At 35.3% G+C, this 26,263-nt stretch overlaps 2 protein-coding genes and 1 pseudogene across 5 annotated transcripts; 1 reads left to right on the forward strand and 2 right to left on the reverse strand.

The window, feature by feature from the left end:
* Positions 1 to 460: 460 nt before the first annotated feature.
* On the reverse strand, positions 461 to 16,132 carry LOC110021779 (protein CCA1-like). Of its 4 annotated transcripts, none has more exons than XM_020720418.1 (7): positions 15,775 to 16,132; positions 15,584 to 15,695; positions 9,426 to 9,487; positions 2,662 to 2,760; positions 1,462 to 2,568; positions 1,132 to 1,364; positions 461 to 593 (listed from the first exon to the last, which is right to left on the reverse strand). In XM_020720418.1, exons 1-6 carry the CDS (start codon positions 15,832 to 15,834, stop codon positions 1,170 to 1,172), a joined length of 1,635 nt encoding a protein of 544 aa, XP_020576077.1. In that variant the 5' UTR covers positions 15,835 to 16,132; the 3' UTR covers positions 461 to 593; positions 1,132 to 1,169. The 4 variants fall into 4 exon arrangements, with proteins under 4 accessions (XP_020576077.1, XP_020576076.1, XP_020576075.1 ...); XM_020720417.1 differs by lacking the exon at positions 461 to 593 and having other exon boundaries at positions 806 to 1,364; positions 15,775 to 15,868; positions 15,952 to 16,132; XM_020720416.1 differs by lacking the exon at positions 461 to 593 and having other exon boundaries at positions 806 to 1,364.
* LOC110021780 lies at positions 10,897 to 11,215 on the forward strand (annotated as a pseudogene).
* Positions 16,133 to 23,318: 7,186 nt separating the features above from the next.
* On the reverse strand, positions 23,319 to 24,284 carry LOC110021790 (protein FAR1-RELATED SEQUENCE 5-like). Its single transcript, XM_020720431.1, has one exon. It carries the CDS (start codon positions 24,282 to 24,284, stop codon positions 23,319 to 23,321), a length of 966 nt encoding a protein of 321 aa, XP_020576090.1.
* Between the last annotated feature and the right edge of the window lie 1,979 nt (positions 24,285 to 26,263).

Genomic DNA, 26,263 nt, shown 5'->3' on the forward strand with positions numbered 1-26,263 from the left:
ATTAAATTTAAAAATCATTTCATCATTTAATTAATAATTTAAAATTATAAATTATATCTAAACTAATTACTGACAGCTGCATTTACTTTCAAATATTAGAACTATTATCTAAAATAGTAGCACAAAAAGGACCAAGTCCAAGTTGAATGTCTATCTAATACTTTCTTGACCGAGACTGGTTCCGTAGAGCCAAAAAAAGTCAAAAGAAAACCGCGCCTTCAAATAGATTTTCCAGCTCATTTAAATTATACTAATTTATCTTCCCCACCCTAAAAAAAAAAAAATACATAACACTCTATTCTTACGTATTTACATATCCAACATTTGAATTTCAATTTTTACAGATATATCCTACCTTAGCTATGGATTAAACCGTGTATCTTTTTTTTTTTTTTAAAAAAAAAAAAAAAAGAAAAAGAAAAATAAAAGTAGTATTTTTTATATAAATATTTAAGCTGCATAAACATATAAAAAAGTAAAATTTAGATGTTCAAACCATGGAAACACATAAGAATTAGGTGTAAATTCCAGAGTCAAAGCCACATGTCGCCGGCCGCAACTCTCTCCTATCTGCTCCTCATCTTCTTCCTCAACTGGAGAAAAAAAATATTAAGTTAGAATTCCGAATGCATCCGGAGTCTGATGTGGGAGGCCACGTGCCATACAATGCTCTACAATTAGGTTGGGCCTTCTTTCTTATCCACTGTGTGTGGCTCATTATTCTGAGTTTTTTTTTTTTTTTTTATATCTGTGTGTGGCTCATTATTCTGAGTTTTTTTTTTTTATTTTTTTTTTTATTTTATGATGCGACTAATATTCATTTTTTTCTTTTTTTTTTTTTCTTCAGCAAATTCTTCGGTTTTTAGCATCTTCAATCTGCTTGCAATGATATTGCAAATTTGGAAATTATTGAAACCCGCACCTAATTCATTTCTGTTTGAATTCCGAAACGAAATAAGTTTTCAAATCGCAGGGAAAGTGAAGGACTATATATATATATATATATATATATAGTTTTATTATCCCCGTCAAATTCCATGATTATTCAGTTTTCAAACTAAATTTACAAGACATGAGAATGAGTATTCTGTTCCAACATTTCAGATTCTTTTTCAAATGGAATTATTTTACCGCAAATATCTCTTTACTGGATGGTGAGCTTGTTGATGTTACTCTTCCAAGCCAAATTCTGCTGGTACAAAAACATTGTCAGTGAATGTTTTTCTGTTGATGTCAATCTGCAGTTCAAGAGCTTCTTTTCCCCCCAGGTTTAAGTCCAGTTTATGGTCATCCATAAGAAGTAGCCCAAAACTTTGGGGCATCAGCACATTTTGAGAGAATAGAGCTTCAAAGGCAGGTGTACCCTGAGACAAAAAAAATAAGATAATTAATTAAACTGCTCAACACATGCGTGTTAATAAACTGATATTCCACCAAAATGTTAGTTTTGATTGGACGCACATTGTATGGCTTGCTGTATATTTCAGCATCCTTAAGCTGTCCAAAACTTACTGCTTCAGTAAATGGAGATGTGTTGGAACAAGTATCCTGCTTCTTTTTTACTGGAAACCCACTAATTTCCTCATTTCCTTTTACTACAGATGAGAGCATATGTTGGTTGGGATGTTTTTCAGGTCTATCAACTCTTATTTTTTCAACTGTTTCTGGAGATGATGATGATGATGGTTCTAATAGTGCAGAACAAGCCGAACATTTTGAGTTTTTTTTGGGGCCACTATCACACTTGAGATCTTTGGGTTCCTTTGTAAGATTCTGCACCATTGTTTGTGTTGCAGAAGTAGTGCTTGACTGAGAAGGAGATGGCAATAGCCCATTAAGTCTCCACCAAGCAGCAGCTGCTTCGACTGTGGCTGCAATAATAGCTTTTATACTTGGAGATATATTGCCACGTTCATCTCGAGCTTTCCCAACATTGATGTTTGTATCTGAATGTGCAGAGATATCCAAAAAAGTATGTTCAAGTAATGAAGCAGCAGTGCTTGGATCTGCATGGAGCTTGGGAAATGAGTTGGCGGTGAAGCCACTCAAAGCAATAGAAGCATTCTCATCCTCCAGACAATCATCACACAGTGAATTTGATGGAACTGCCTGCTGGATGGAGGAAATTACTGGATCTTTTGTCATGTACGTAACAGAACTAGTATGACTAAGGGACAGGCTAAGATCCGCATTTGCATCTGGCTGTTCAATGAATGATGAAGATGTACCTCCACAACGATATTTTGAACCTGTAAGTTGAGGCAAAACCATGTTTTGGTAGCTTCCCTCACCTTGTACAGTGTGCTTTGGTGATGCGTATGGTTTGTCAAGCTTCTCTAGTGTTTGATTTCTTTCTTCTGAAGTGAATTTCATCTGAGGATTTGTGAAGTTCCCATGCATTTCAAACAAATGCAAATACTTCCCAGTCTTCTTTACGGATTCCTCCAGCATTGGTATATGCTCTGGCAAAGGGTGAGCACTGTTGTTACCATGATAAAGAGAAGGATACGAGTTCCATCTTCTAAGTGCCTGATTCGAGCTTTCTTCAGTTGCTCCAGCCACTGGCTTCTAAAAAAATTGCCAAACATACTGAGGAGTTATTCGCCTTTACCACCTTATCAGTGTGCTGGACCAAGCCAAACATACTGTGGAGTTATTCACCTTTACCTCATTAGATGGATGGAATGGTTTTCTTCGGGCCCTTGGGGGAGGGATCTCTAAGCCATTCGGATGTCCAAGATTCATGCCACCAACCCCTTTCTGCAAAATACATATCCAAAGGAAACATCCAGTTCTCTTAATTAAAAGACATCATGAATATGGTAACAAATGACCTATATAAGCAAAAAAAATACATGGTGTAATCTTTCTAACTAAGTTGCAAAGATCATTAATTAAACTTGTTGAAGCTAAATAAACCATTAAATGATTGCTTAATTTGTTTGTTTGCATTATCAAAATCATCCAAGTTAAGAAAATTGGTAGATTCTTACAACTAAATGGATTCAATAGGCAATGTCGATAATAGTCAGAAATTAATTATTAATGATAACTTGGAATTAATTATGAATTAAATAAGATTTGTTTAGAATATTTGTTATTTAGATTAATAATGAAGTAAACTAAATCTTAAATTTACTTTGTGGACAGGGTGAGTGTTTGACGATGAACTCTTAGGATTTTTCACATTGTTTCAAGTTCAATCCATAACTAATTTTGATAGTTAATTCAGTTATTATGGATTAATTATTGAGCTAAATCTTCATAATCATATGCAAGTACTAAGAAAATATTAACAACACTAATCAACCCTTAATTATTAATTACTTTAGCAAAATAATTTATCAATTATCTTAGTGTTACTTATCATAACTAAATAAGAATAAAATATTAACAACATTAACGAAAATCTAATTATTCACTCATTATGTTTTTTCAATAAATATGTGCTAATCATTTGAAATAATTTAATTAAAATAACATATTTATTAGTTAAGTATAATAGGCTTATATTATTCTAAATAAATAATAATAAACTTCATTAACATTATGAGCTATAATTAATTTCAAAACAGTTTTCATAGAACTCAACAAGATTTATCATAGATACTTGTTCAATTAGTTAATTATCCTATACATAGTAATGAAATAGTAAGCGATAAAATCTTAGTAACATTAATTATACCACTAATATCATTAAAAAGTATTATTAATACCAATAAACATAATTAATACATTTAACCAAATTTGTAACTTAGTTTTCAAAACTTGTGAAAAGCCTTCGTTAGCATTTTCATTGTTTTAAGAAATCATTTTATTTCAAAAAATATATAACAAAAGCATGATTGCTTAAGGGAATTTGGCTTTCTAAATCTCATAATAGTACAAATTTAAGAGATAAGCCCAAAAGCATGTTTCAAACTAAAATATCATGGTGGGTGGGACCTCGACGGAGGGTTGCATTCAACTGCGCCAGCGTCTTTCGTAGCGGCAGACTTCGTGGCGGAGGACGATTTAAAAGTAATGATGGGAACATGACGGGTGGAGAAGAGCGAGGGAGTTTATAGGGGAATGATTTGGATACTGCAAGGTTCAGAAGGGAGACAAAAAAAGGTGACGTTGAAAACTGTGATGAGGGCAATTCAGGGTGCAGGGCACCAAATTCTTAACCGAGTTGTATAGCAGTGAATACACTTGATATGAAGTTAATAGAGATTCTAATGATCGATGAGCTACTAAATAAGTTACTTGGGATTGACAAGTAGGACAATATTTGATTTGGATGCGGCCAAAGATGTGCATAAGAAGCCATTTCAAGATGGTGAGGGTTACTATAAGTTTTTGATTAAATGAAAAGGATTGTTGATCATGATGCCACGTGGGAGCCTTACGACCTGATCCAGTAGCATTTTTTTATCACATTAAGGATGATGTGTCTTTTTGGGAAGAGAATAATGCTATGACGGCGCTTAAGAAAAATTTAGTTTTTATTAGTCTAAGAACAATTTAGTCATTTATCATTTATTAATGTTTAGAATAAATAGGACAAATATATCTAGGGTTAGAGTCATGCATGAGATTGTGCTTGGAGTCTTAGGTTAGAGTTTGGGAGAGATTTCCCCTCTCGAAATGTAGGATTTGGGAGAGATAGCCTACCTCTCGAATTGTAGGTGTTTATCTTTAATGTATTTGAGTGTGTTGTGTGAAATTTTTGCGATAAAATATTTTTTTTGCCATAATTTCTGCCAAGAATTCTAGCACTTTTCTTCCTAGCCTTTCATAATAGTTGTTTCTTTGGCGTAGTTGTTCTTCGCTCCTTGTCGTACATGCTAAAATAATTTGTTTATTTTCTAGTATCTGGTTTTCTACAACTGTTAATCTTACAATCTATCTTATGCTAGAAAATTTGCACTATATCATACTTTCTTTTATTAGGAATCATAACATTTTCATTTCACCCACACTCAACATGGTTATTAGTTTTTCCTTATTTCCTGACACTACAATAAAGAATAGGTTATCTCAGTTCTATGTTACATAGTTTTTTTTAGTTAACCATGATATCTCAAAGTAATTTTTATTTTCACAATCCAATTTTACATCCCCATTCTCTCTATCTCATATAAAATTATCTTTTATATTTGCTGGTCTCACAATCTCTCTTAAGATAATAGCTTTGACAAATTTTGGGATTTAAGTTATTAAGATTTAATAAATCCTAAAAATCTGGATTTAATAAATCCTAAAATGGTTAAATTCCAAAAATTATTTGACAATGGATTTAATAAATCAAAATAAGTACTATAAAACTGTTTGACAACTTCTGCTAGGATTTGAAGTTTTTTAGATATGTTAGAATACAGAAAATTTTTTTTTTTTGATTATTTAATTATTAAGATAAAAATTAATTATTAAATCTAACTAAATTCAATTTAAATATTATTCTTAATTATGCTAATCAATAGTTTATTATTCACTGAACTAAATGAATATTGAAAAAAATTTCTAAACTAATTATTTATTAAGCAATAATTAAACAAATTTCAATTAATAATCAATTATTTATTTATTACTAATTAATAATTAGTTAGAATTTTATTAAATAACTTACATTAAAATATATAATTTTATTTTATTAATTAATTATAAAGAGTTAAATATAAATTTATATAATTATAATTAATCTGATAATATATCAATTAATTATTACTTATTAATCAATTAAATTAATAAAATTAACTTAGATAAAAATAAATTAAAATCACAAAGATATCTTTCCATTCCCCTCTTTTAACCGAAACCCTCGCCTAATACTCCTTTCCCTCGATTGGTTTCGCTGTGACCCAACCCTCCCAATACAATCACCCTTAGAGCTAGCTAGGAAGGCAACGATGGGATCACGACGTAAAAAAACCATCCTCCCATCTTTCTACTCCTGACCCAAAACCATTGAGGAAGGTGAGCCTTCTTCTTGTTCACATGAGCCTTTCTTTCTCTTCACGTGTTGCCAGATTTACTAAACCCACTAGATAGCAGAATTTACTAAATCCGAGATTTACATCGAAAATGGGCAAAACTCAGATTTATCAAACTTGGGGATTTAATCTATCCAAGGTGACCGTTTGGCAGGAGTTAGCTTAAATCCTGGTTAAATCCTGCTCTAAATCCTTTACCAGGCAGCCCCTTAATATTATTAGGCACAATAAGATTCCCATTTAACCCACACTTAAACTTAATTATTAGTAATTTTTTTAATTCTCGACCCGCTTGAATAAATAAAGAAAAGTTTGACTCAAAATTGTGTTATAATTTTTTTTTCCAATTCTACCTAGCTTTCTAATTTACACATCATTACCAATATGTTCAAGTAATTTCTTTACCCATCTAAATTTAAAAGTGATAAACTAGTGAATATCCCATTTTTTCTATATTATATAATATTATCTTTCATAATTACTAGTCTTGCAATCTCTGTTATGATATGATATGATATGATAATTTTTCAGTCTATCAATCTTAATTTTTTTTAAGTATAATAGCATGTCCATTTCACCCACACTCAACTATTAGTTCTTTCCTTATTTCCTAACAGTTGAATCAACAAAGAATAGATTCTTCCTAAAATTCTCATATTGCTTACCATTCCCACCATTCACAAGTCTTTTATCCATTTAAACTATTTAGCTTTATCTCTAAAAACACAAATCATGTATATCCCCGTTCTCTCCATCTTTTATAGTTTTTGGCCTTGCAAACATTCTTATGATTAATATTTTTGCATTCCACATATAGTTTTAATACATTTGATGAACATGTAGCTGATTGTCTCATTGGAAAAGATGCTACAAAGAAAAATTAACATGCACTAATGAATTCTTTTGTTGATGACTAGATCATCTAGCAAAACATTCATCAACAACAAGTTATGAATTATATCATAAATTTACATAAAATAGTTCATCAAAACCTCTTGCGACCAATCCGTTGATAATTCTGATGGATTTCTATCAATATGACAAACAATTAGTGTTAAATTTAGGAATGGTTGAATTCAAATCCAGTTAATTTTTCTAATGTATGATTTTTCGTCTTAAATTCACCAAAAAACTAAAATTTTTAGGATATAATTGCAATAGTTTTTTTGGCAAAAAATAGTCAAAATTAGTACCTTTCAACCCAAAAAAAAAGGACTATCTTGCACGTAGGCGAGCTTAATGACTCAGCCTATGCAGGGTCATCCTAGATGGTGAATAGTGGTTGTAATCAGTAAAGTTATAATCGATGATAGGGAGTACCTTTAGAAGCTATTGCACTAAAAACTTAAGAAAATTGACAGATTAATATCAATGATCAAATTTTTTATAACTCTTTAGGCACCAATTTTATTGCCATATGAAAACAATGATGATAGGTGACGATCTTGTTATCAATTTATTTCTTTGAAAGCAATCTAATGCTTCAAATAAATTACAAATTGGAGACTTATAGGATTAGCATTAATGCTAAAAGTTTATTGAGATTAATTTTTGAGATCCAAAAAAGGACATAACACTGCGATTTTGTACCCAAAATGTTCATCTTCTCTAGAGCAATTCGATATTAAAAATGACTTGAGAATCAATCACTTGTGGATGTCAAAAAAGCTTTTGCAAGTTCATATCTAAAATTAGAAATCATAAGAAATTAACAAATGGATTCGACGGTGGATCCATATTGCAATGGTTGAGAGATTGCTAGGAAATTTGTTGGCCAACCCTTACACTATTCAGGGGAGGCAATGCTTTTGATTAGCCTTCAGCCATGGAGCAAATTCACCAACATGGAATAAAAGGAAAGACAAAGGTGCGGCTTACATGAGAAAATTCGTATTAATCACAGCTCATTTGGGCTGTTTTTGGCTCAAATTCAAATGTTCTTGATACTCGTTGGAATTATCTGGATAAAATATTCATTTTAATTATAAACACAAAAAAATTGAAGTCCAATCAGTCCCATAATTAATTTTTGATGTTGTTGACTTAATATTTTGTATTTTTTGCACTGGATTTGATGGAATTTATGAAAGCATATGAAAATTGATTAAGAACTTTAATTTTTTTTAATAAATTTAATAGACTTGGCTTGAATCAACTTAAAATTTGGCTCAAAATCAACTTGTATCAACTCAATTCTAACATGGCTCAAATTAAAATTGATATTTTATCTAAAGTTGGGTAATTTATTCTAACAATGATTGATATCGCCCTTATGTAAAACTTAAACGCATATTATATACGGCGAGTTTTTTGCACATAAGTGCTTAGTTTTCATTCATGTTGTATGCTGTTTTAATATATAAAACTTTGATTTAACATAATTTGGAAATTTTTAATTTTTTTGCTTACACTGTTAAAAAAAAGTATTTGTTTCTACAGGAGAGAACATGTGAATACTTTACTACATGACATGTATAGCTTGCTTCATATTTCAATGTACATTCTTTTGCTTGTGGGTGTGCATTATATGGTAACAACAAAGAAATCAAACTGAACTGAACCCAAATTTTTTGTATGATTCGTTTAGATTTTTAAATTAGTTTGGTTCAAAGTAATAAAATATTTTATTTTCGATTGTTGATTTAAAATTTTGGTAAAACTGAGCAGAGAGGTGATAGAATGAGGTTGCAAAAAAAAAAAGCAATGAGCTATGGTGAGGGCAGCCTACATAAAAATAATCAGTTGATGAGCCTAAACAGACATTATGTAATGGCACCAAAGTGTTGATTGTATACATATCTGATTATACCATGGTAGCAAAAGCCATCAACATCAATGGATTTATGAATCCATCTTCTCCATTAATTTTTCCGAGTGTTGCATGTGTTAATTTTGTTTATGCATATCTTTCTTCACAGCCTATATCTTAATTATCTTTACTTTACAAATTTATTCGCATTGTCATTGATATCATTTATAATTCCATCAAAGTAGCATATTTTATTCACCTTTATACATGTCCAAACCATAAGATAACACCTAAATAAATACCTAAGTTAACACCAGTTATCATTCTCAACACCTAATATAGCAGTCAATACGAATGAATCAAGATTAAGAACTTATAAAGCAAATCCTAAATATTTGGGATGAGACTAATGATGATGATGATGATGATGATGATAACTTGGTATAAAAATTAACTCCATAGAATTTGCTAGTTTTCCTTTTTCCATAATTTTATTTTATAACTAATAACTTTGATTCTCAACATTTATCATAATTTTGAACATTGCCTATTTTCTTAAATATTGAGAACGTTTATTTTTTCTTTTAAAAAAAATAGAGGCATCTAAATAAAATTTTCCCCCACTTCAAATCAGGTAACAAAGTTATGAGCAACCATCTTGAGTGCGAGTAATTATAAAGAAAGAAAAAAATATAGTATACCTTTAAGAAGAACTTCTGTGCATGACTTCTTATCTGGGTAGCCGACTTGGTACCAACATGCTCTGCAACAAGACAAGCAACACTGAAAACTATAAAAGCTGTAACACCTCATACTAGTCATCCTTGAAGAAAAGTTTACGCAAATCAGAGTTTTGAAATGAACATGTGACATTTATTGGACAACTGCAATATATGAAGCCAAAGAACTCTCTTGAATATCTCCAAAATGAAGGATTTAGCTAACATGACCGTGTGATATGATCTATCCTGAGCCAACTTTAGGATGAAATAAAAACATCATTCAAGGCAAAGGCTATTATCAAGCAAAGCCATTTTTCACCCGCTTCCACCAGCAAAGTTTAAGTAACCTAACATAGTTAATTGCATCTGTCTCTCTCCTTTTTTATCTGAAGTTCTTACTGTGATCCTTCCATTGAAGGGTCCCTAATGCTTCTCGAAGGGAAGATTAAAACAAAGCATAACAGTCTCGTGATGTTAGTTTGTGCTGCATTAATTCCATTTATGTAAAGGAATGCACCGGTGGTGTGGGGCAGGAAGAATTAACTATAAAAGCATCTATTTACGTGATTTTGAATGACTGTGTAAGGTTCATTGTAGATAATGGTATGGGGCAAGTTCTGCACAAATGAATTTAACATACTCTATCAGAATTCAGTTGCAATTGTGAAACACAGATCAAAGAAGCTTATAATAAAAATGAACATATCAATTAGATAGGTTGATCAAGTTGGTTTACCAGATCAAATAGCTCAAAGAAATGAAAAGCATTCAAAAGAGAGTAAAGATTGAATGAGTTTATAATAAAGATCCAGGCATCACATAATTGAAAGAGCAAAGAGATTTTGTTCTTTGAACTTTAATAATTCAATTTCTCCGTATAAATTGTTGATGGTAGCGATTCTCACATCACACTATCAAGAACGAAGAGGATGTGATCAACGGGTCCATAAACAATTTGATTGTTCATTGCACATCAATAATCCTTGCCAAAATTATCCTATACATAAAGCATATCTAACTATTTTCCAGTATATATGGTTTTCCATTTTTTGGTGGAGTTTGTTAAGTGGATCAAAATTAAAATCCTCTTGTAATTGCTAACTTAAAAGGTTGAATTTATGAAGAAAATTTTAATCCAAACTCTCCTCTTACTTTTTCCTATTTCTCTTCCAATCAAACCTGCTTCATAAATCTTATCTCCAAGATGCCCTAAACCCTAAATCAATCTTGAATATTGGTAATTTTTTTCATAATAGTACTAGTTTTCACAACAGTGGTCCATGTCAAATTTTCTTCACCAAATATTAATTCATCAGTTTTATCAGACACATAATCCAAATTTATTGTTAACCACTCATTAGCATCATCCATATCATTGAAAAAAGATCAGATCAATAATGCCATGAAGGTTGTATTTTTATATCAAAGCTCTTCTCACTTATCATCGAAGATGGTTCTTCAAAACGATATTGATCTGCTAAACCTACTTGCCGAGCTCGAGAAGAGGAAGCACAGCTCAAGCGTCTTGTCCAGTCCCCTAACTCCTTCATGGATGTGAAGTACCAAGGTTGCTTCAACATAACTACTGTATTCAGTCATTCTCAAACAGTAGTTGTTTGTGGAAACTACCAGACAGTGCTTTGCCAGCCAACTGGAGGGAAGGCCAGGCTCACAGAGGGTTGCTCCTTCCGGCGGAAAGGCGACTAAAAGGGGAGTACTAGGTGATCAGTGTTCTACTTTTTTCCTTTTTTAATATACTCTCATTTGGTTCCCTATGAAAGAAACCTATGAAATGAAAATTCTGAGTCCTTGTTTTATTTTCTACTGCCATTTTCTCTGTACTTTAGATGCTGTTCTATCCATCATTATAAGTTATTTTACCTGTTCTGAGGTGAAGGGAGGTTAAAATGTCTTGTTTTGGTATGTTATAATGGATGTATTCAAGTTTGTTTTTGTCTGAGCTCTTTAATCTCGATTATATTCAAACCATGCCAAGACCGATTTCCATATATCTCTCAGCCTTCATCTTGTAGTGTCAAAGACCATCAAATATAGCAAGTATCAAGAGAAAATTCATGATACCGAAGTTAACCCAAACCACAATACAAATGTAAATATTATTGTTGAATTCAAAAGGGATTACAACACAATAGGAAAATAACAACACAAAAAACTAGACTCCCTAAGCCAAGGACAAAAGTAGTGGAATGCAATTGAGTTAGTGTAAGAAAGTGATTGGAGGTGGTAGGGATGCGGCTAGACAATGAAATACAGGTAGTTGGCGACAAGGTGAGGTAGGGAGGAGCGGTTGGACAACAACATGCAGGTGGTTGGAGGTTGTGCAGTGCAGGGATGAGCAACTGGACAACAACCGACAGGAGGATGGAGGCAGTGTGGTGCAGGGAGGAGTGGCTACAAGCAGGTTCGACCGGTCCGAGTCTAGAGAAGCAAGTAGGGGGCGGCTGGTAGAATTGGACATCAAATGGAGGGTTGTCCGGGGATGATGACAACGAGAGAGATGGCTAAAAAGTCGGCGGATGGATTGAGTAAAGATAAATATCCTTGCGAGATTGAATTACAGTCGGAGCATCACTCGAATCCTTGGAGAACGTCACCACCTTGGACGAATTACAGCTGGAGCACTTTCTCGCCTTGGTACAACCTTAGAATGGGACAAGAGGACGTCGATTGTTGTCCTCACATAAGTCTCAAGTAACCCTAAAACAGAAAATAACATATATATATATATATATATAATAGATAACTAGGATGGAGAGAGCCCTCCCCTTTGGTGGCAACCCTAGCCCATCATCATGGATCGGCCAACCCCTGCTCCCCTCTTTCCTGAACTGGTTCAGATGAACAAGTCAGTTTAGCCCCCCTTGGGAGCCCGTGTCAGTCTCCCAGAGTTGGGAGCTTTCAGCCTCATTTATCAAAGCTCTTGTATACCCGATGCCGATGATGGAGTTATTCTAACCTCCTGGAGCTGCAACCAATTCGACTACAATCCAAGAAACACCTGGATCCCACTGGAGATTGCACCGCGCCCCCAAGACTTATGGGATCTTTCCCCACTTGCAAGCAAACATCCATATTGGTCCAATCTTTTGGGAGCTCACTATTGATCTGGCTTGGACCTGGACCTCCCCAAATGGTGGTAGAAAGAGTGGTAAGGTATCGACCGTGATGTCCTGAAATGCTCTTTGTGATGATTTTCCCATATATGAAATTAGTGTCTCAATCCTATCATCCTTGCTACCAAAACTGGCCTCACCGATGCTACTTTATTGACAAGTGCACATGTGATCTTAGACTCCAAATAAGGGAGAAGGCTAATGCACTTCCCCTCTTTTATGGAGTGGATGTTTCTGAACTAGATGTGTTGAGTCTACGATCAAAATGTCAAGGTCTCTCCAACAAAATGCACATGCGATCTTATGCTAATGCAACTGACTCATAATCGAAAACTCCACTAAGCACCTCCGGTCAATGTTGATCTTATTCACCTTCAGTCACGTCAGAGAATACGACTTTGAATGTCTCTGAATCATGAGGCCCAATTTCTCCACCATCTGAATAGACGTCACTTTCTTGTTGTTGAGATTACATATCTTCCCATCCACAATGCAACATGTGTAGAATATATTGTTGTGGAGCCCTACGGATCCATTGTATCCTCAATCTGTAGGACCTTTCAAACCACAGACATCTTGCCCTCATTCGATAGAAGATGAAACACCTCACCTTGTTTTTCAGTTGCTTCCTCTTAGTTAATCTCCTCCAACGTGTCTTGCTTGGTAAAATATACAACTCGACTCATTGGGCAGCAAGAGTCGATGTGGCCAAATCCATGACATATAAAGCATGTTCAAGTGAGGATTGTAGTAAGTGTGAAAAAATCCTTGTAATAGTCGGAGCAATCTCCAAGAATATAGTACAAAAGGTTTGATGAGTATAAAATTGATATTAGTTTCACTTGCAGGAGCCATTATGATCATTTTATGTATATTTGAAATCTAAGGAGATAATTAGCACAATATATGATACTGGAGTTAACCCAAAAATCACATCGGAATGATACTTTTATTGCTGAAATTCAAAGGGGTTACGGACAAAACAATTAAAAATAGGAAAGCAATGACATAAACATAAAAGATTCTCTAAGGCGAGGATTGATGGTGGTGGGCTGCGTGTCGAAGTAGCAGAAACAAAGAGCTGTAGGTGATAGGGAGGGTTTACCGCAACAAAGGGAAGGTGGGTTGGCGGCTGGACAGAGAATAGAAGGTTTTTGGAGCATGTGACAACAAGTCGAGGAAGTGGTGTGATGGATCAACAGAAAACACAGGGTTGTGACAAGGTGCGGCGGCTGATAACGGGGTGGTGGGAGGATGCTGCACCAAAAAGAGGGTGTTGGGTAGCAAGCTGGAGGCGGTCGATGGTATGGAAGCAAGCCAGTTATGGATTGGGAAGGTTAGACAACAAGCAGAGGATTGCGGGAGATGTGGCCGTGGCGGTTGAAAGGTAGAAAACTGTAGGGAGAATAATCACCACCTTGGGAGAGATATAGGCGGACAATTGTTCCGGGCGGTAGGGACGGAGTGGCCGGGAGAGACGAGAAGGATGTGGAAGGGGATAGAAAAAAATCATGACCGTCTTGGGAGAGATACTGCCGAAACAACACCCAATCCCTCGGATACAACCCTCAAAGGGAGAATAATAAACGTCAACGACTGTCCTAAACAAAACACACTGAAAACTAAAAACCTAAAATAAAGGAATCACATATATAAGCTCTAGATAACTAGGATTAGATCTCCCTGTGGAAAGGAGGCGCTAAACCCACATGGAAGAATTGGTCGGCCCTCCCAGGTTTGGACTGGTTTCATCCAAATAAGTGAAATCATGGGAGTGATAGCGATAGCAACTCCCTGTTACCCCGTAACTTCGCACCCGAACGAGAGAAATCGAGAGAGCTGGAGCGAGAGCGGCTCCCTATTATGTTGCTGGAAGACACGGCTATCCTTCGCACTCGCGTCAGTCTCCCACAATTAGGGAACTTCAACCTCATTTGTCGAAGCTTCAGTTTCCTAATAGTAGCGAGATTGGCCTCGTTGAAAGTAACAGAAATGGCATAATCTCCTAGCAAGTCAGTCATGTACGTGCTGACATTCGACAACATGTCTTGATATAATAAATATGCATCCACTTTTGGCACATCCTGAGCTGGAGTTGCATGTAGATGTAGATTCTCGCGGTGTAATTCTCGAACCTTAAGCCTGCAACCTTCTGCTTCCGCTTCTTTCACTTATGATCTTATGATGTAAAAACAGCACTCAAGTCACAAAACGTTGGATATTTGTTGATGGTAGATTAAGCTATACATGTTTTTCCAATTATCATATATACAAAGGCTATTAAAGGCTCCGTTCAAGTTATAATTGAATTTCAATAACTTGATATTGGCATCCACTCAACTAATCAGCCTTTCTTGACCGAGTTTAACTTAGATGCATCATAACACAAATTAGAATGAGTTCTGTCCAATATTGAGTTATATGGGATGTATTTGCATAGTAAAATTGATGAGAGTTTACATCCCCATCAATTTTTCTTTGTATTGTTGATTGTTTGCTATGTGTAAAGTTTTTTTTTAAGCGGACTTATAAATATTATTTCTTAAATAAGTACAACTAGGTGAAAGAAAACGTGGCCCATTTGTTGAAGGAGATGGTTGCATTTCCAAGTTCATGGGTTGGAGCCATACATTATCATTTCTTACTCAATATAAAGAAATAATAAGAACAATAGTAATAGGAGTTGTCTTGAAGATGGTATTAAGGCGAGAAGCTCAAAGCTTACTTGATAATAGGTGAAAATGCGATGAAGGCTTGAGAGACAACTTGGCATAAAAGTTTGTTCAAGCATGAAGGCTTGAGAGCATTTTGTTAGAAAAACAGAGTAGAAACAGTACAAACTGATAAAATTTATATCCCAAACAATTCTAATTAACCAATATATTCAAACGAAATGCACATAACTACTTAATAACTGGTTTGAGGTGCACATCAGTCCTGAATAAACAGATCGGAAAAATTGTTGATATGAACGTGGTATGGAGGACATATAATTGTCAATACCTTGTATCTTAATCCATCCCCTTCCATACAGACAGATGGCTTCCAAGAACTTCTTGTGCTCTTCATCCGTCCACTTCTCTCGCTGCTTCGTGATCGTATAAGGTTTCCTTCTCTGCAACCAATTGAATAGCTAAAAAATAAAATTCAAATAAAAAGAAAGAATCCAAATTACCACTCAATAACTCAATCACCTTGGTCGGCTCACTCGATGGGCTGCCCATCTCCATCGCCCCTTTGTTGGAAATATCCATCGAATGAAAAGGGCATCGCAACTATGCATCCGTCCTAAGAAACAAGAAAGAGGATGAAAACCAAAACCTATAAGGAATGGGGAAAACAATGATGGATGCAGCGAGAACAGAATTCACCGGGGCCTTGTGGTCCGCTGGTCGTTCTCCATTCACCCTGCCCACGACTTCCAGGATGCTTTACTTCACCTTTCGCAATTGGTTTATAGACAAGGAGATTCATCGAAGGGGTCGTGGCCGGCGAAATGTGCTTTAGGGTTGGCACGCCAAACTCCATGCTTCTCTCTCTCTCTCTTCATATGCAGTCGGGCACGGTTTCTCTATCAATAAAAATATCTTCGACCAGGGATTCGGGGATCAATTATGCGGCGGGAGAGATGTGGATGGAGATATTCGAAACGTGACGTGGCGTGATCGTAGCGGATGATTGTAGCTTGTGCCGCCTATTGTCGGCAATGCGGGGTCTCACTTGTCTACTTTTCGTCGCACCACTTTACTGCGGTGGCTTGGATATTTTATGTTATATACTCATCCTAGCATAGCATGCCTCTCCTCTCAATAAGGACTGTTTTTTCGATCAGGAGACCGGACAGTCCGCATGGTATGCTGACCAATTAAATTTTGCCGCGTGAAAAATATGAGACCCGCTTATCCACGTAATTAAAAAAAAAAAATCGCTGAAGGCCGACCTGACCCGGCCCGCGTCTCTTCGAGTATCCCGCCTTTTAAAATGTCGACGAAGACGTTTCGAAAATACTCTCCGGTGGTTTTTCTCCTACGTTTTCGCCGCTCGCTCTGCCAGGGTTTCACATTTCCCTCGTTCGATGGCTTTGAAGTCGTGAGACGATGGCGTTTAATAATCCGGAGTATGCGCAGGCCGAAGAGAGCTCAAGAACAGTATCAGAAGAGGCTAAGAAGACAGAGGTTGAGCAGCCAATGAAGTAAAAAAAACAGAAGAAGGAGTTGAAGAGGATGAAGAAGGGCGTTGAAGGGGAAAAGTTGTCCTGGTAATTGTCATTGTTTTATTTTCAGTTTATTTTTAGGTTATTAGTTTGATTATTATTGGGTTATTCTTGAGTTACTCCGAAGCGTAGTACTTATTGACAGATATTCCATGTTATTCATGTGTTATTTTTAACTTATTCGTAGGTTATTTGTAAGTTAGGCGTATCTTATTCTCTGGTTAAACTTAGGTTATTTTTAGGTCATTTTTCAGGTTATTCGTAGGTTATTCTTGGGTTATTTTTAAGTTAACTCGTGGGTTATTTTTAGTTTATTCTCAGATTATTCCTGGTTTATTTTTAAGGTACTTGCAGGTGATTTTTAATTTATGCGTAGGTTATTCTTGGATTATTTTTTAAGTTATTTGCAGGTTTATGCGCGGGTTATTCATAGGTTATTCCTAAGGTATTTTTAGGTTATGTCAGGTTATTCATAAGTTATTTGTACATTATTTTTAGTGTATTGCTATGTTAATTTTGAAGTAATGTGTAGGTTATTCCTGTGTTTTTTGTAGGTTATTTTTAAGTTATGAGTTGGTTATTCCTAGGTTATTTTTAATGTATTATTTTATTAATTTTTAAGTATGAGTAGGTTATTACTAGGTTATTGCTGGAGGTTATTACTAGGTTATTGTATTACTAGGTTATTGCTGGCTGATTTTGAGAATATTTTTAAGTTATTTTTAGGTTATTCCTAAGTTATTCCTGGGTTATTTGCAGGTGATTTATAAGTTATGCGCAAGTTATTTGTAGGTTATTCTTGGATTATTTTCAAGGTATTGTTTTGTTAATTTTGAAGTAATGTGTGAGTTATTTTCGGGTTCTTTTTAGGGTATTGTTTTGTTAATTTTGAAGTAATGCGTGGTTTACTTCTGGATTATTTGTAGGTTATTTTTGTAGGGATTATTTGTAGGTTATTTTTAAGTTATGCATAAGTTATTCATAGGTTATTCCTGGATTATTTTTAGGTTATGCATAGATTATTCGTAGGTTATTCCTGTGTTATTTTTAAGGTATTGTTTTGTTAATTTTTATGTTCTGCGTAGGTTATTCGTAGGTTATTGTTGATGTAGTTTTAGGGTAATCCAGTATTAATAACAGTATTAATAACAATATTAATAACATGCATCTTATTCCTGTATATTGATGAATAAACATTTTTTCGTTATTCCAGTATTAATAACACGTATCGTATTCCTATATGTTGATGAATAAACAGTCAATGAATTGTAGATGTCGACCATCAGCAGTTAGAGAGGTGTTGGATAAGGTTCGACCAATTGTTGATCGGGAGACGTGGTTTACTATGGAAAGAATGAAACTTAATCAGATTTTTGATCTGCCCCCCTATCCTCAAGATCACGTCCTAACTATGCACATATTGAATTTGGGGGGAGGGGGGGGGGGGGGAGAGCTGAGTTTTGATGCAAATCAAGTTGCTTTGTTGATTGACATGCCCATTAGAGGTCCTACAGCAACTTGGGCTAAAAAACCCGTCAATGACTTAGATGCAAGGCGGGCAAATAGTGAACTATTAGAGAGTTCATCTGCTAGTCTTCATGAACTTATTATTAATTTTTTGTTGTCTAATTTATTATTTTCTTCCAGCAATTTTAGCGTACCCACAAGGCTCTATTCATTTGCTGAGAATGTAGATAGTTTTTCTTCATTTAATTAGGCCGCAACAGTATGTGACCACCTAATTGAGCAGGTCAATGCTTGCGCCATGAAAATAAGGATGGGTCAGTCATTAGGATACATGAACGGGTTTGTTTTTCTTCTAACGGTTAGTATATTGCTCAACCTCAATCAAAAAAAATTTGTTTCATCTTATTTGAGTTATATGAATTTCTGATTTATTAATCGTGTTTATGCAACTATGATTTTATGAGCGCACACTTGTGATATACCCGACTCATCCTGACGCCAGAACTCGTATGTTGAGGTGGTCAATAAATACAGGGTGGAACCCTCCAAAGATCCATAAACTCTTATGCACTTAATTCCTATACAAGTGAATGATATTAATGTCTGTTTTAAGTTCATGATTATGTTTAGTTTTTTACCACCTTATTTAATTCTTATGATGAATGTTTTTGTAGGTTCTTGATTCTTTTGTTGATTTAATAGTCGAGGAGCATAATTTACTTGCCCCTCTAGCTGGCCCGATCTCTTCTCCTGGAAAATCAATTGGAGAACCCGATATTCACACTCATCGAACAACACCAGAGTCTCATAGTGTTATTCCTTTTGTACATACTCGTAGCATCCCGCCACCTACACATTCACATTTGGGTTTAGAAGAGATATGTCAAACTCTGAGGGAGCAACAACAAATTTTAGTTCAATTGAAGGATTCAGTGAATAACTTAAATTTTTTTTTGGAGTATAAACTGATGGAGTTGAAGACCGACATCAACGAAATAAAGAGAAAAATAAATAAAGTTCCCATGGAATCTCCTATTGGTTCTGAATTTGTTGGGAAGAAAAAACGCCCAGAAAAGGAGGAATAACCACCTGCGTCAGATCAGGAGTGGGGACCCGATATTCTTGAAGCAGAACAGTCGATAGGTTGAATGACTGCCTTTGATAAAGCTGCACCTGATAGTGAAACTAATAAATGTGTCGGGGAACCTGGAGAAGACACCCCTAAAGACCTAATTGGTAGCTTAGTCTGAAGGATCAAGTCCAGAGGACCGAGGAAAAAGAGGATGGTTAGTTCTCCATTTGTTGTTGTAAAGAAAAAGAAGATGGAAGAAATTTCGACCTCGAATATAGATGATCTAGTACAACATATTTATGAGTCTTCCACGCCGATTACCATACCATCTCCACAGCTCGATGAAGCTAGGGAAGAGGAGGCTGAAGAAGCTTGGGAGGAGGTACAACCGGGCACAATTGTTCCATATGAAGGTGCCCTCCCGTGTTCAGCCGTAGAGTTCCCCGACAGAGAACTACTACCATCACACATGCAACATGTGATAGATACTTGTTTAAGAATGTACAAATAAAGGTATGTACAAAACAGAACACTTTTTCTGTTATTTTTTTATTAAATCTAATAAATATTATTCAATCAATTTGCAGTGATGACATAATAATTGCTCAGGGTCACATTCATATGTCGAAATGACCTTGAAGCACTTTGGGATAATAAAGAAGTAGGGGTAGAACATGTAGATTTGTCTCCCATTGGATTGGATAACTGTCGGCGTCAGTCCCCTGATTCTTTTAGACCCTGTTTGTACGTCTCTCCGGCACATTGGGTAAGTAATAAAATTCCCATTAATTTTGTATATGCAACAGGTTCATGCTCTTTTTAAACTCATTTATTTTGTATATGCAGGGGTTTAGATACCATCCTCTTCGAGATATTATTGCGAATGTCACAGTGGAAGCTGTATCTCAGGTAGAGGCAATTTTAGTTCCAATAATTAATAATAGGCATTAGACTCTACTTGTTGGGAACCAGAAGGACCGCAAGTGGAGATTCTACGACTCATTGCCTAATAAAATGCATTTGGGAGTCACACGTGATATGGTAAAATTCTAAGCCTTATCTAACTAACAATCGATATAAACTATTTATTCTTTCACTGTTTTAAACAACCGTTTGTATTACCAGATAAGACATCTTCGTAAGGATGCCAAGAATGCTTTCCGCAGTGACCCGAGTAATTGGGATGTTATCACGACTAGAGGAATTCCCACACAAACTAATAGCGTCGACTGCGGTATATTTGTTTGTAAATATATGGAAACAATTATACAGAAAGGAAAGATTAACTAGAAAGACCATCAAGGCTGGCAGGCTGAGATGCCTCGGTTTAGGAAAGAGCTACTATATGAAATCTGCAGATATAAATTATTTGGAGGATAAATACTTTGATTGTCTTTATATTATATAGCCTGAATGATTATGAATTTTGGCAGGTTTATTTACTCCGAGGATTTGGTTTATATGTTTGTCTATTGTGGTTAATATGCTTGTGTATTGTGGCAGGCTTATTTACGCTGATATATTATCTGTTTGATATCTTACTGTATGTTATTGTTGATGTATTGTTATCTTGTTGGGTTATTTTATGGGTATTCTCAGATTATTCTTAGGGTATTGCAACGTTACGGTTGAGTTATTATCAGGTATTGTAATATCAAAATTTGGGTGTTTGATATGTAAATACATAAGAATTGTGTGGAATGTCTGTAAATTTCCCTAGAATTAAATTAAATCTTTTGCAACCTTTAGCGTTTCTTCCTACTTGAATGACCAGGAATGCTTTCAGTGGCAGCTCGTGCAGAAATGTTCTTAGTTTGTTATGTATTCTTAGGTTATTGTTGGGGTATTCTCGGGTTATTCTTGGGTTTTGTTAGGTTATTCTTGGGGTATTCTATTCTTGGGGTATTCTCAGTGGGGTATTCTCAGGTTATTGTCGGGGTACTGTAAGGTTATTCTCGGGGTATTGTTAGGTTATTCTCGGGATATTGTTAGATTATTCTCGGAGTATTCTCAGGTTATTCTCAGGGTATTGTAAGGTTATTTTTAGGATATTCTCAGGTTATTCTCGGGGTATTCTAAGGTTATTGTTGGGGTATTCTCAGGTTATTCTCGGGTTTTGTTAGGTTATTCTTGGGGTATTCTCAGGTTATTGTCATGGTACTGTAAGGTTATTCTCGGGGTATTGTTAGGTTATTCTCGGGGTATTCTCAGGTTATTATCGGGGTATTGTTAGGTTATTCTCGGGGTATTCTCAGGTTATTCTCGGGGTATTCTCACGTTATTCTCGAGGTATTCTCAGGTTATTGTTGGGGTATTCTCCGGTTATTCTCGGGGTATTGTAAGGTTATTCTCGGGGTATTGTTAGATTATTCTCGGGGTATTCTTAGGTTATTCTCGGGGTATTTTGAGGTTATTTTTGGGGTATTCTCAGGTTATTCTCGGGGTACTATAACGTTATTCCTGGGGTATTCTTATGTTATTCTCGGGGTATTCTTTGGTTATTCTCAGGGTATTCTCAGGTTATTCTCGGGGTATTCTTAGGTTACTCTCGGGGTATTCTAGGGTTATTCTCAGGGTACTCTTAGGCTACTCTCAGGATATCGTGAGATTATCCTTGGGGTATTCTAAGGTTATTCTCGGGGTATTCTTAGGCTACTCCCGAGGCTTGTCGGGGTATTGTTAGATTATCCTTGGGGTATTTTAAGGTTATTATCGGGGTATTGTAAGGTTACGGTCAGGGTATTGTAAGGTTATTGTTGGGTTATTCCACAAGATAACAAAATTCTGTACAACAGGCAAGTGAATTACAAATCATATATCTATAACTTCCATTTGGAATAATGTTATATGAACTTGTACATTAATACATATGAGTTAATGTGGGCGTAGCACGTTAAAACAGGTGAATTATATTGGGCACAAAGCATGTTGGATTCGGTGTGACAATTTCCTGACTCAGAGAGTTTGACGCTGCAATCGTATTTGTGTCGTAATTCCTGTGCGATTCTTGTGTCATATATGTTTCTTGATTTTTTCCTGCGAACAGTGGTAAAAGTATAAGACAATAAATTTTGAATATAATCGTTAGTATATGAAATGTAGAATGGTAAATATATGTAATGTAGAGATATATACCTTTAGCTCTCTTATTTTTTTCTCAGTATCCTTTCATTCTCGCATTAGAAATACCTTTCGGTCTCATTTTTACAGGATCATTCACATTGCAGTCACTGTTATGAGATTTCTTCTTCTTTTTTGGCCTATTTGGTTGAGGATCCTTCCCATCTAATATATCCTCAATACCTTTGGACCCTGTTTTCAATAATTCAATTATATATGTCTCGGCGCGTTCATTTCCCTGAGCTTTATTAATTAATTGGTAGGCAAACTTTTGAGCATGTGACCGAAATAGGATTCCTCTGGATGTTGGGCCAGACATTTGAGCCCGAGAGTTTTTCATATGTTTGTATCCAAAACTATTATAAATATCTTTCTTTGTCTTAGCAGACCATCTGAATAACAAATATTTCTCGGGAATCTTTGTTATATTATTAGCATTAAGGACGCGTAGACAGTAAGAGCAAAGCAGACCCGTCATTTCAAATTTCTTGCAACTGCAGGTGATGTCGCAATTAAGCCTATCAAATGTAACAAGTCAGGTTCTACTTGTATCATGATTATCCAAACCTCTAACATAGAATTTGGATGGTCTCTCAACTGATGAATCGACTGTCAATTCACATAGCCCGTGAAGTAAATCTTCCTCAAACATAGAGTATAGCTTCCGAGTATAATACGTTGCAGCTTGCCTCAAAACTGAGCTTGTTTTAACTGTCCGTGTAATAACATTTTGAAAGCTTTTGAAGTCTTCATCCTTTTCGTTTCTTCTCCATGACTTCATAATATTTTCTAGACCCAGAAAACAATCTGTTAGGGAACTAGTGGGCTTAGATGCACCGTGACAGACATTATTTGTATTTGTGGACTCACTTCTTTGGAGACAAGATTCCCATTCCAAAAATTTCTTTATTGAATGCAGTTGACCAGTTATGTCTTATACGGTACAATGCATCTTGCCACATGTTGTTGTGCAGGTTTCCTTGCTCGATCATTAGAGCCCAAGTAACTTCGAACTCGTCTTCCGAATTACACTTGCTCATGCATTTATAAAATAGATTGTTAACACTCTTGTAAGTCACACTGCAATGAACTTTCGACCAGAATTTCTTATAGATATGCCATTGGCATAATTTATGTCTTGTGTATGGAAGACAATCTACAATAGCTCTTGTCATCGCTTGATCATGATCTGTAAATATTGTAATTGGATGCTTATCATCCATTATACGAATGAAGGTTTTGAATAACCACTTGAAGGATTCTATCATCTCCTCAGATAAAAAACCAACATCGAATAGAACGTTTTGCCGATGGTGGTTAATTCCAACGAAAGGAGCATAACATAAATTATACTTATTCAAATGGTAGCTAATGACGAAAATGATGACATCTCCAAAAAAATCATAATATAGTCTGCAAGACCCATCACTCCAGAAAAAGCTTGTAAGTCTGCCCTCCTCATCACTTAGGAAATCCCATGCAAACTTGTTATCTTCATTTTGACGCTCCATGAATAATTGTAAGAGAGAGTTGGCATCACTCTGTTCAATTTTGCTTCTTTTATCCCTTTGAATGAAGTTGTATGCATCCTGTCTAGTGCACTCCAAGTTTTCTACACCATCAACCTCTGTAGCAAGGAAATTGAATGCATCAGCTGCTCTAATCCCATAATCTGTCATTGATCTTAGTAAATTTGCATTTAACTCGTTAATCCTCCGACTAGAACGTAGAAGGTGCTTATCACTGGATTCCGCTAAGGGGTGGTTATGATTTTTAATAAATTTCTTTATGGTCCAGTTGCCATCAAGATCACACCTTTTCCCCCCAGCCATTCCGTGTATCCGCTTTTCTATACTTCACTGTAGTGGCTAGCTGAGATTCTCTTTTATGACCTGATTTTCCACAAATATAATCCTTCAACTTAATTTGCTTGGATTTAGCCCAGTAAGTTGTGTGGTCCTTGCGTACGGTGAAACCAACATAATGTGTATAAGCACAATAATGTTTGTAAGCCTCCTCCTCATTACGGACAACAGTATTAAGAAAGCTACGAGCAATTTGATCATTGTAATTTGTTTCTGACCTAAATATCTACAATTTGAATTATACAATAGAGATAGTCAGATAAATAACCCTAACTACAAAATAATGATGAAATAAACTAACGACAATCGAAGATTCACAGAAAATTTCACTTTTTTGAGAGATCTGGTGGGTTAATTTTCTCGGGTTATTCTTAGGTTATTCTCAGGTTATTCTCGGGTTATTGAGTATTTCTTCTATCAACCCAAAAATAAATACTAACCACAGAATAATGATGAAATAAACTAACGACAATCGACGATTCACAAAAAAATTTCACTTTTTTGAGAGATCTGGAGGGTTAATTTTCTCGTGTTATTCTTAGGTTATTCTCAGGTTATTCTCGGGTTATTGAGTATTTCTTCAATCAACCCGAAAATAAATAACCCTAACCACAGAATAATGATGAAATAACCTAACGACAATAGAAGATTCACAAAAAATTTCACTTTTTTGAGAGATCTGGAGGGTTAATTTTCTCGTGTTATTCTTAGGTTATTCTCAGGTTATTCTCGGGTTATTGAGTATTTCTTCAATCAACTCGAAAATAAATAACCCTAACCACAGAATAATAATGAAATAACCTAACGACAATCAAAGATTCACAGAAAATTTCACTTTTTTTAGAGATCTGGTGGGTTAATTTTCTCGGGTTATTCTTAGGTTATTCTCAGGTTATTCTCGGGTTATTGAGTCTTTCTTCAATCAACCCGAAAATAAATAACCCTAATCACAGAAGAATGATGAAATAACCTAACGACAATCGAAGAATCACATAAAATTTCACTTTTTTGCGAGATCTTGTGGGTTAATTTTCTCGGCTTATTCTTAGGTTATTCTCAGATTATTCTCGGGTTATTTAGTGTTTCTTCAATCAACCGAAAATAAAAAATCCTAACCACAGAATAATGATGAAATAACCTAACGACAATCGAAGATTCACAGAAAATTTCACTTTTTTTAAGAAACCTGGTGGATTACTTTCTCGGGTTATTCTTAGGTTATTGTTGGGTTACTCTCGGGAAAACGGAAAACAGTTAAAGTAAGCAATAAATCTTACCTCCATTTCAAAGACGTTGACATTCATTTCGTCATCCATGTGCTCAAACTCTTCATTAAGAGAGAAATCTATCTCCATCATAAATGCAACGACCAAACCCTAGCTGAGCCAAAAAACCCCTTTTTGAAAACTTCTTTTCTACTGAATAATGCATAATAGAAGTTTCTGATGGAATAATACGCAAAAAATTGGAGGGCATACGCCAAAAAGGCGGGATAATACGTAACCCTAAAGCACGTCGGGCTGGGCCGGGCTTAAATGCGTACATTTTTCCTTTTTGATGACGTGTAAATATGGGTCATGAAATTCCAGATGGCGTGTTTTACTTGGATAGCGAGCGTAGCGCACCGAGGGAAAAATTCGGCCTCAAAAAGACTTCTGATGTAATTTTGTATCATAACTTTAATTAAGATCTATCACATATACAGATACACCTCAAATCTTAAATTAATTTTCTTAAAATAAAGGGAGGCTATCTGTACACGCGATAGATTCTGATTAGTCTTGAAGCAAAACTGTATTAGGACTCCTAATGCAATATTTTTTTCCACCCCAACACAAATTATTGGATTCAATTTAGGGAATAATAAATAACTCTGGAGTTTAAATACATTTGAATTTTGCATACAATAAAATTATGTGTTTGTACATATTATTATATAAACTATA

The sequence above is a fragment of the Phalaenopsis equestris genome, unplaced genomic scaffold, assembly GCF_001263595.1.
Source record: "Phalaenopsis equestris unplaced genomic scaffold, ASM126359v1 Scaffold000146, whole genome shotgun sequence".
Classification (NCBI taxonomy): domain Eukaryota; kingdom Viridiplantae; phylum Streptophyta; class Magnoliopsida; order Asparagales; family Orchidaceae; genus Phalaenopsis; species Phalaenopsis equestris.

Coding starts and splice junctions, on each gene's coding strand:
- LOC110021779 (XM_020720418.1), bottom strand. CDS start 15,834: ATGGATATTTCCAACAAAGGGGCGATGGAGATGGGCAGCCCATCGAGT. Junction 2,761..9,425: donor CACAGAAGTTCTTCTTAAAG/GTATACTATATT, acceptor TGTATTTTGCAG/AAAGGGGTTGGTGGCATGAA. Junction 2,569..2,661: donor ATCCATCTAATGAGGTAAAG/GTGAATAACTCC, acceptor CAATTTTTTTAG/AAGCCAGTGGCTGGAGCAAC.
- LOC110021790 (XM_020720431.1), bottom strand. CDS start 24,284: ATGGCTGGGGGGAAAAGGTGTGATCTTGATGGCAACTGGACCATAAAG.